The sequence below is a fragment of the Uloborus diversus genome, chromosome 5 (assembly GCF_026930045.1).
Source record: "Uloborus diversus isolate 005 chromosome 5, Udiv.v.3.1, whole genome shotgun sequence".
In the NCBI taxonomy this organism is placed as follows: domain Eukaryota; kingdom Metazoa; phylum Arthropoda; class Arachnida; order Araneae; family Uloboridae; genus Uloborus; species Uloborus diversus.
The window spans coordinates 94,768,136-94,779,028 of record NC_072735.1 but is presented as its reverse complement, the minus strand read 5'-3'; the positions used below and the strand labels follow the sequence as shown (position 1 = coordinate 94,779,028).

Genomic DNA, 10,893 nt, shown 5'->3' with positions numbered 1-10,893 from the left:
TTTGCAAATAGTAAATTGATAACCATTGTAAGACTGCCTGTGCTTGAAAAATAAATAAATAACTGGACCCATTCAGAAGAAATGAAGGAATGTTGTCAAGACAACAGTGTTGCCATGACTCTTATCCAATAGTAAGAGACCTCCGTTGGTGCTCCTTCAGATTCAAAAACAAGCAAACAGTCCCATGCATGAGGAGAAAGATCAAATAAGCAAGGTTGTTAAATTGGATTTTTTTTTTTTTTTTTTGAGCCAAACTCAAGAAAGTTGGCTTTTTTTTTGGAATCGGCTTTCTTGAAAACAAATCATCTGGTTTCTTGACTTTTTTTTGGATTTCAAAGAGTTTTAAACAACCTTTTGATCAGAGGTGAAGTTTCTTAGACTAGGATTTGCTATAAGTTCCTAATTACTTTGTTAAAAAATGTATTTGGTCTTAGTCGTGCTTCAGCTTTGTGATGACCTATGTTTTTGTCTTCACGATGGCAAGAGGCGATGGCTTTCGGTCGCTAGAGCAGGGGTAGGAGTGGAAATTTAAAAATTTTAGGACATCACTTTTTTAAAATTTTAGGACATTTTTTAGGACATGTGATATGGGCTTCATAGCCCTACGTACCAACTATTAGTCAAAATAAAAATAGTATTTACTGTTTTTGACTCCTGCAGTATCAGGTTCCTATTTTTTTATATGTTTTGTAAAAGTTGATAAGATGCAAATATGGGATTTTTGCAATTTTGTCCTCTCCTGTACATTTAGGCAAGTATACCTTTTGAAAATATATTTCTTTACGACTTAAAGAAATACAGGAGTTTAAAACCAACTTAATATTTTACATTTTCACATAAAATTTAAATGAATTAGATAAAGTTATATTGAATGAAGATGGATTTTTTTAAAATTAGACATGAGAAATATGATAAACATTTTTATTCAAATACCTGTCATTAGTTACACAAAACTAATTAATAATGTTTACTCACACTGCATCCAAATCTGAACATATCTCTTTCACAAAAAAAACTACTTTTCCGTTAGCCGGGCGAAAGCGAAAATCGCCAAACGATTACACCCAACACTAAGTAATTATTTGCCAAATTGATGTAGAAATCCGCCAATTTACCTACAACTCGTGTTAGATGTATTCGATTTCGGGGATTTTCGCTTGCGCCTGGCTAACGGAAAAATACCCAAAAAAACAAATCATAAAAATTATTTCGAAAAACAATAAAACTTCTCTTCTTTATCTAACCAAACACTACTTAATACAAATCAAATAATATATCTCATATCTTCAATACTTTCTGCTTATTGCGACAGTCAGCAAGCTTTTCATTGACTATCTGCATTGAAGAGTTCGCAGTAGATAGCATCATCTGAGCAACCTTAATGTCAGACATATCGCTATCATTTATAGCTTTTGTTAATTTTGTTGTTGCTTCATTGAGCAATTTTTGGGCAGCACTCTGATCACTTAATATTTTTTTTTCTTCACTTTGTAATTTTTGTAACTCAACTGAATTTGAAAGTTTTAACTTTTTTGCAGTTTCGTTTGCTTCGGCATCTGCTTTGTGTTTTTTTGCTTTTGCTTTTTCCTGCTCCAAATAAGCCGAATATTCTGAATGAGATCTTCGCACTGATGTCATCATTCCTTTTGTAATTTTAATATCCGAGATGCTCTTGTGTTGCCGGATTACATCTTTACACATTCTAAGAGAATTGATGCTCAACTCTGAAAGCGACGATCTTTCTTTAGTAACAATATTATTATTCACTGAAAAGCCTCTTTCAGGCTGAGCATTTGCAGGAGTTAATGTGAGGCAAGCTTTAGCAACTCTTGAGAGATTTGCATATTTTAGAACTCCAGTACCATCTTTCATTTTGGAAATTTCACCCCAGTATTGGCATACATCAAAACTGTCATTGTACTTGTCAGCTACACTTGTTATGTCCTCATCACACATGTAAATGAGCCATTCTTCTCCTACTTGGTCACTCAGGTTACCAACATCTGATATCTGCGGTAAATAATTTACAAGGCGGCACACGGACAATTTGGAGTTTGACTTTTTTCTGCTTGAAGGGCACAAACATTCTACATCTTTTAAAAAGGAATTTGAAATGGGAAGATTTTTTAATAAGTGATTAGAAATAGCTGTGTACACACTCCTAACACATAAAAAAAAAGACCTATCCACTGCATTCATTTTCATCGCATCTGTAGTCTTTTGACCGATAATAATTTTTTTTGCATCTAACCAGGTTTCTGCATTGTCTGGAGATAAGGCACAAATCTGGGTACCTTTTTTATCGCCAACAACTGCTGTTTTCATAAACTTCAATAAAACACTCCTGACAAACTCATTTAATTTTGAATACATGACATGTACAATAGGTTCTTCTTTCTGTAAAAAGCAATGTGTATGGTTGGTAGATTGATGAAAGAAATGAAATGAAATGCAAATAAACTATTGTGGTGGGTTTTTTTAGGTACATGGCAATTCGTGAATATCTATCCGACTTAATAATATCTTGTCCAACACATTCCTTTAAGAAGTACTTTTTTAATACTTCATATTGTTCAATTAACCTGTCGCAAACAGGTCCAAGTGTCAACCATCTGGTTTCTACGTGTCGGATGAAAGCATGGTTGGCTAAGACATCATCTAACATTTGTTCTTGTAAGTAATGATAATCTTCTTTTTTAGCAGGTGATAGTTTAAACCATTGATGAACATCAATAGCAAATCTATCTATATCGAAAACCTCTACTAACTTCGCTAATCCTTTGCGTAAAGAATTATGAAGTACATGGAGGTAACACGTTCCTATGTTTAACAAAGGAGGCAGTGACTTTTCACTTAAAAATCCATCCAACTTTTTCCTCAATGATAAGTTCACGTTGGGGCCATTCATGGACAACTGTATAAGTTTTGCTATTTCTAAGTTATTATCATCAAGGAAAGTTAACAATTTACTAAGAAGAATTTGTGCATCAGCATGCCCCCAAAAAGTAGGAATCAAAGTATGAGTACACTACTTTCTCTTGCGTTTCAGACCAATATGAAAGACAAATATCAAGTTGCTTTTTGGCTTGTTTTGTTGTACTTTCATCAAAATGTATAGCAAAATATGATCCTCCTACATCTTTAAGAAGTTCACCTTTCAGGTAAGGTGCAAGTCCGAAATTTATGACATACCTCACTTTTTTTTCGGATAGTTTTATGCCTTTAGCCACATCGGAATCACCAAAAATATCACCATATAACTGACACAAATCAGTCAGTGATGCAAACGAATAGTTATTCTTCACTGCAGCTAAAACCAAGTAGATTTCTGCTTTAAGAACTTTATCTGCCAAAGAAAATAGCAAAACTTCTTTACTTGCTTGAAGAACTGAAGTATTCCCAGCAGTTGAGGATGATGATAACACTGATTGATTTTTAAGTCCACGAATCGCTCTTTTGTGTCTTTCACTGTTCCCGTGGGACAATATTTGAGAAAATCCCTGATTTCCAACCTTCATTACATAATTGCACGGAACGCACTTGGCTTCATACTCGTTATTCGTAGCGATACACCAATTTTTAATGGGATCCCCATTTTTATCCTTTTTTTTCCAACCAAGCTGTTGAAAATTTCGTCAAACGAGGCATTTTGTTCTTTTTATGTAAATATCATTCAAAAAAGAACATTCCGCTTTCAAAATGATCGCACCAACACGTGAGCAAAACAAAAAAAAAGACAGCCAAACAAACGTGAGGAATAAACAAATCAACTCACTTCACTTTACTTCACAGCGCAAGAAAAAAGTTCTATGATGCGTTCGCATATTGCCGGTCGACCACGGTTGGTTAATCACATGACGTCAGCGGCTAGTCACCAGTTAACCGCAGTCAATCGGTAGCTGTTTGCGAACGCGTGGAGTTTCTCTCAGCACTTGATTGGTTTATCTCTTTCCTTTTCCCTACGTCATACAAAGCGGAGGCGGATTCCTGATGACGTCATCGGTTTTACCCATTATCCCCGATCAGAGAAAGGAGAGAACGAATTCGCGCGTGGAATGCTCGATGATCGAAAAGACGGGGAAAGTTCGGATGCTTAACAAAAAGCAAAAATTCACAGCTTGACAGCTGGAAATATCAAAATGATAAAGAATTGATAACATTTTAGGAAAATTAGGACAAAAATGTAAATTTTAGGACATTTTAGGACATTTATAAAAATTTTAGGAATATTAGGAATTTTAGGACAACTCCGAGCCCTGTAATTTTGGCTATTGGATATTGTTAATTGACCCTCAAAACTAAAAAATTCACCATCGCCGAATTTCAAAACATTGTGATTGATTTTTAATGAATTTTTAAAAATCCATGCGCAAAAGTGCGCTCTTCTGAAATGTCACGAGCCTACGTCACAGAGCGCGAATGAGCAGCCTTCCGCCGAGGATCCCTTGTTTTCGCTAGGGACATTTTGAGCGCTCTGATATTTTTATTTTTTAGAAATTCAATAATCCTTTTGAACACACTACGGAGGCCGGATTCGTTAAAGCACAATCCAAATAATCTTCCTCAAATAATATCAATGATGATATTTGAATATTTCCGAGAGGATGAGAGGTTTAATGTTCCAGAAACGCAAGGAGTTTAATGCGAGGAGATAAGCCTTTTACGTTTCATCTTCGAAGTCGAATGGACGTTCTTCGGTTTCTCCCATGACATGAGAACCGGTTCGCTAGCGTTTCTGTCCTATCGGAAGAGCGCATGACGTCACTTCCTATGCCATTTGACATCACAAGGGCTTGAACTTTAAAATTTAATTAAAAAAACTACTTATCGTATCACAAAAAATTTTTTCACCTATGATGTTCATACATGTTACTCTATCATATAAAAATAAAATTGAAAAATCGAAAACTTCCCTATTATCTCATAGTACAGCAACAATATGTTAAACAGAGACTCAAGTGTGTTAATGTGATTTCAGTTTTTTGCTTTTCAAAAAAAAAAAAAACACAGGATAAAAAATTCCTACTTTTATTGGTAAAAATTGAACAAACATTTTAAATACATTAGAACACAAACATTTAAAGAGGAACAACATAATTTTTTTTCTTAAACTAAGATGATCTATATGCACCAAGAAAATATTTGAAAAGCAATAGAAAAAAAAATCATACATTATTATCATAAATGGTTTTAAAAAGACAAAATCTCCTAATTTTTCAATCCGAAAATTTCGCAAAAAGATCATGGCACATAAAACTGAAGATTTTTTTTCCTAAATGCAATAATTTTAAAAAATGGGAAAGAAATGGAAAGAAAGAAAAACTAGAAAGGAAAGTAAAAAGAAAATTAAATAAATATCACATACACAAAAACTTCTGAACCATGAATATTATAAGAGATTCAAAAGAAAAAAAAAACTTTTAAAAAGTATGTTTTCTTATGACAAAAATAAATTTCAAATACTTCAAAAATGTGAAATTTGTAATGTTTAAAATAGGAGTATGTAAATTGTTTTGCCGCTCAACACTTACAAAAATTGTTAAAAGTGCAATTCATTTTTTCCTAAAACTAATGCAGTATGGAAGGAATGAGGCAAAATTTTCAGCATCTGTGACCAATGATTTGAAAATGAATGAATAGTGGAAGATACAAGGCATGGAAAATAATGCTGTGAAGCTGGAAAATCTCTAGACATATTTCACAATGTTTAAATACAAGAAAAACTTTTTTTGAGTATTCTTCAAGGACTGAAAAACATTTGAAACATTGATTATTTGCTCAGGGAAATTTGCCATTTTTTTCTCTTTAAAGTACGAAAAATACTGAATCCACAAGTTTTAAATATAATTCATTGAAAATATTTTTCTCTGAAGCTTCCATTAACACTAATATGTATACACTAAAGCATCTAAAAATATCTATAAATATCTGACAATAAAAATCATAGATTTTCACTTCCTTTGAATAAAATTCATAAATAATCCATAGAAGTCTCCACATTTTAAGGAACAAAACATTTGGGCAGATGATTTACAGCTTGGCTAATGAACAAACTACATACAAACATGCGTTGATCACAAAATATTTTTACATTGTTCTGAAAAAGTCATTTGAACTCAAAGTCGAATCTGTCCTTTGCAAATCTTTGAATATGACTCTACATTTAATGGAACATAAGCACCTAACTTTTTATCCAAGTAATACAATGGGTCAGCGACTACAGACGGATCAAAGCTTTCCTTCTGAAGATCAACTTTCTTTAATTTAAATGTACCTAAAAATAAAAAAATATTGCATTAAAATATGTCTAAATATGGATGCATATACAAAGGATGATTGTAGGTTCATTGGGAAAAAAATGTTCAAACATACACATGAGTCAGTGAGAAGCAAAGGGATGTAAGTGGCAAAATTAAAAATTTGAAGATGACCAATACAAATGGTAGGTGAACCTCTCCTCTGTCTTGGGGCAAGAGATAGCATTAATAGACATGGTAGGTGCAGCAATACAGCATGATTTAGAAAAACTTTTCAATAAAAGACTACCTAGGAAGGCAACTTTAAACTTGTTTTACTCAAGACTTGAAAATGTCCACTTACTTCCCTTTGCATGGCACTATCTCATATATAACTTTCTTTTCCTTTTTTATATATTGCCTATCCTTGATACAAAATCTTTCAATTACATTAATAGAATGAATAAAACTTGCTTCAATAGGAAAATTTGAGTAAGATAAGATAAATTTATTTTCTCACATACTACCACGGACATTGAGATATTTGTCAAATCACTTGATAAGCTTCAGGGCCATTCCACCACCACTTGCGGGACAATCAGAGGCTTAAATTTCACTAACATTTTGTTATATCTCTTAATGTATTAATCGAGGGTAAGCACATTTTTTAATTTTTGCATTTGATACAAAGATACTCCTGACACAGTTATAGTTTGATTGAAGAATTTCGTTATTTAAATTTCAATTTATTTGCATGCGTCACGTGTGGAACATCCAAAGTCAACTTCTCTTAACTTGCTGTGTGAATTAGTTAATATTTTTGCTCTGATAGTATAGTAATGGAAAAAAAAATGTAGATAGTGAAAGCAAAGGTTCTAAAGTAAAGGAAACATATCTCATTTGTTGATAAACAATATTTTAAACCATTGAAAAAATTTTATGTATTCGGCCATTCCACGAAAAAGTAGTCACTTTGTCCTGCAAGAGACGGTTCATATATTTCATTAAAAAGCAATAATTTCAAAAAGAAATGACAAAATCTTTTGCTTAAGGAATCACATATGTTTGCAATTTGTTAAGCAAAAAATTTTGTTCATTGCCCTTTTAAACTGTCATTTTTAAAGGAAATGTATGAGGCGTCACGTACGAGACAAAATTATCATTTTACATGAAATGGCCCTTCAATAAGCCCTACAGGGAATATTCAGGGCTTTGCACAGGGGAAGGGGCATTTAACGGCTATGGGCGAAAGAAGTTCAAAACAACTCCTTCTGCAGGCAAAGTGCTTCTCAAAGTTTTCTGAGACACTCAAATTTTTGGTGCTGGACTCTTTGTAACCAAAAAAACATGTTTGCATTCCAATGTTAGCAAATTGTATGCTTTTTGAACATTGTTGTTTACAATGCAAATGAAGTTAATAAAACAGTACCTGTGTGTGTGTGTTTACTATTTAAACTTAATTATATCTAATGAACTTTTGATCAACATAAAAATTTTTTTAGTACTTATGAGCTCCTCCCCAATTATTATTTACTTATAATACATCCCCCCTCCCACTCACCCCCCTTTTTTTCAGTATCAGATTATTTTGATTCTCAGCATAAAATTTAGAAAATATTTAAAGACAAGAGTTTTAGCAGAAAACATTGATTGCTTAATTGTTTCAAGTCAACTTTCTAGTAGGAAATACACAATCAAAGAAATCTAATTTGTTGCACTTTTGTCTTCATTTTTTTAAAACTGAGTAATGAAAAAACAGTACACTGTAAGCAATAGCTTTAATATTTAATAGCTTTTAAAAGACCTGATGCTAGCCTTTTTCAATATTGTATGACTCCCACAGTATCAATCCTTTTTTAATATTATATGACTCCCACAGTATCGTGAAGCCTAACCCTCCACAGACAACAAACATGATGCTACAAAAAAACCTTACCTGTGGACTCTAATTTATCACGTATTCTTATGAATTGAGGGATGGCATAGGAAGGTAAAACTTTGGTCATTTCGTCCAACAAATACTTCAAATCTACAACATTTTCAGGATCACATATAGCAGCCATTCCAGCACGACCTTCACAACCTAAAACAACATTTTTATTTTACAAATAGGACAATCATAAATAAACCAGACAAGAGTAATGAGAGTTGCTTTCATGAACCCTGAAAAAAGCTTTTTGTAAATTTTGAAATAGAAACTCTTTATAGGTAATCATACATTATTATATCATGAGACAAGGAGGTCAACAAATGTTATTGCAGAAGCTTTAAAATGGTGTGATAAATTTAATAGCTAGATAAAGACAAATTTTTAAAAACAAGAAGGTTTACACAAAATTCTGCAAGGGACACAAATGATTATAAATAAAAAAAAAACACTTCCATAATGTGATTAAGATGAAAAAAACAAAACAAAGTAAATAAAGTATAAATTGTCAAGAAAATGTTACAAGTTGCTATTTCAAGACCACAATGGAGCTCCTTCATCAGTACTAAAATTATTCAAGACACAACAAGAAAGTTCTTTGCTTTTTAGAAAACACAGTAGAAACCCACTGATCCTAAGTTCAGGTAAATCTGAACAGATTTAATTTTTGAAAATTACACTGTAAAAAATACTTTCAAAAGGTTGAAATATATGCTAAAAATAAAAAAGGTACATTGTCAACAAGTATGATTTTGTACACATAAGAAAAGTAATACCCATAAATAATACAATAGATCACATTTTCATTTCATAAAACTTTTAAGAATTTATTTTAAATTAATCTTTTGGGGTTACCAAATTTGTCCCTCTCACACCATTAGGTAAAGAAATACAGTTGAACTCTGTTACTGTTAATACGACCATGGTTAATGCGAAACCACAGCTAAAATGAACACTTTGTTAATTAAGTTTGGTTTACTATTTAATTGCATTAAAAATATCACGGATATTACGTAGATTAAAATGAAAGTTTCTGTTAAGACGAACAAAACTTCTGACCTCCTCCTGGAAAAAAATCCCAATTGAGTGCTTCAATTTTCTTTTTCAGCAATTTTGAGTCACTTTAGAAAGATCTCCATAAATTCCAAAATCCTGTGAGTAACTTACAACCCTTTCCTTTTAGCCATCAAGTAGTGACAGCTATTCTACCTTTTGCAGGTGGCACTGAAAATTTTGAGTGAAACTGCTGTCAATGCAGACATTATCCCCATATTGTCTTTCATATCACCTGCTTCTTCATAATCTTTAACACACACCCCAAGTTCATACTTGTTAGCTCTCTAGGGGGTGGAAAATATTCTCTGTTGCATTGAACTATTGTGGGTTGCCAAGGCCTCTGCTATTCTGAAAGAGCTAAAGGTAATTATACACTTGTTTTCCTTCGGACAGGTCAGTCTGCTTGAAGATAAAACTGTACCTTTTCATTTGGGTATTACCACCAAGGATAGAAGGATTACCACCTGGCCTCCCCCCCCCCCCCCCCCCACCTATTATCACCTTTCTTCGAATTGGTTATTCAGTGATTGCTAAAAACATTTTACACAATAAAAATTACTGTCCCACTTTTTTTGACCCTTCTACTTAGCCTCTTCTAGAAGATCGATAAAGCATGTTATTTCATACTGTAAATAAGCTTAGCTTTTTCTGGTTCCTGCAAGAAAAAATTCTGTAGTATCTATCCCTGCATGGCAGTCTGAGGATTCTTATAAACTGAATGTTGCTTTATTTGGTAGCCCATAAAAAGCCAAAGATGGCGAGCGTAAAAGGAACAGCACTAACAATTTGTGAAAAGGTAGACAGTGTAAATGAGTTGCAAAGCAATTCTGTTATAAATTTATATATGAATTTTTTTATTTTCCTCATTTCACTTATTCACTGTTGTTACGAATAACGGTTAATAAAAATAAATTTGGGAATTTTTGGCATTTTGTATTAACCGAGTTTGACTGTATTTTAATAAAGATATTCAAAAAAATTCCTTAAGAAAAAAGAAAAATCATTTAAACATATGGATATATTTGCTGTGAGATACTGATAACGTTTTTAAAGAATAAAATAAATAAACATTCACAAGCGCCCCTCCCAATCAATTTTCAATAGCTTCAAAGACTGCTGTAGAATCTCTCTCTAGTTCTAGGAGAAACAAACTTGCCAACTGCATGCAGCCAAGAAATTCCTTTTCCAAAAATTAGTACAGGAAGGTGATTGAAATTTGTTCGGGACTAACCTTCTGAGAGTTGCAATGTAATGTCAAATACATATGTAAGTATAAAACATTTACAATTACCTGGAACCATTACACCATAGACGACGGAATCAGTCAGTCCCAAAATGTTGCTAATAACTCCTTCCACTTCCATAGTGGAGACATTCTCACCACGCCATCTAAAAGTATCTCCTGTTCGGTCCACAAAAAATAAATACCCATCCTCATCCATCATCAACATATCACCTGTGGAATTAAATAAATCATTAAATCAAACTCAATTACTGGTAACTCAAATTTAACAATATGTTTTACTATAAAACAGAGTATAGATCAAATATTTTACAAAAAAAATTTTAACAATACAATTATAGATACCAGTAACAAATCCTCCTGAAAATAATGCAACTTAAAAAGAACAAACTATAATTTAACTGGAGCAACATATTTTGACACAAGCAGAA

General features: G+C 32.7%; 1 protein-coding gene across 1 annotated transcript; it reads right to left on the bottom strand.

Annotated features, from left to right (window-relative positions):
* Positions 1-5,040: 5,040 nt before the first annotated feature.
* Positions 5,041-10,670, bottom strand: LOC129222512 (long-chain fatty acid transport protein 1-like). Its single transcript, XM_054857024.1, has 3 exons — positions 10,511-10,670; positions 8,173-8,319; positions 5,041-6,274 (listed from the first exon to the last, which is right to left on the bottom strand). The coding sequence occupies exons 1-3, from the start codon at positions 10,668-10,670 to the stop codon at positions 6,117-6,119; spliced, it is 465 nt and encodes a 154-aa protein (XP_054712999.1). The 3' UTR covers positions 5,041-6,116.
* Between the last annotated feature and the right edge of the window lie 223 nt (positions 10,671-10,893).

Coding starts and splice junctions, on each gene's coding strand:
- LOC129222512 (XM_054857024.1), bottom strand. CDS start 10,670: ATGTTGATGATGGATGAGGATGGGTATTTATTTTTTGTGGACCGAACA. Junction 8,320..10,510: donor CTATGGTGTAATGGTTCCAG/GTAATTGTAAAT, acceptor ATGTTGTTTTAG/GTTGTGAAGGTCGTGCTGGA. Junction 6,275..8,172: donor TGATAAATTAGAGTCCACAG/GTAAGGTTTTTT, acceptor TTTTATTTTTAG/GTACATTTAAATTAAAGAAA.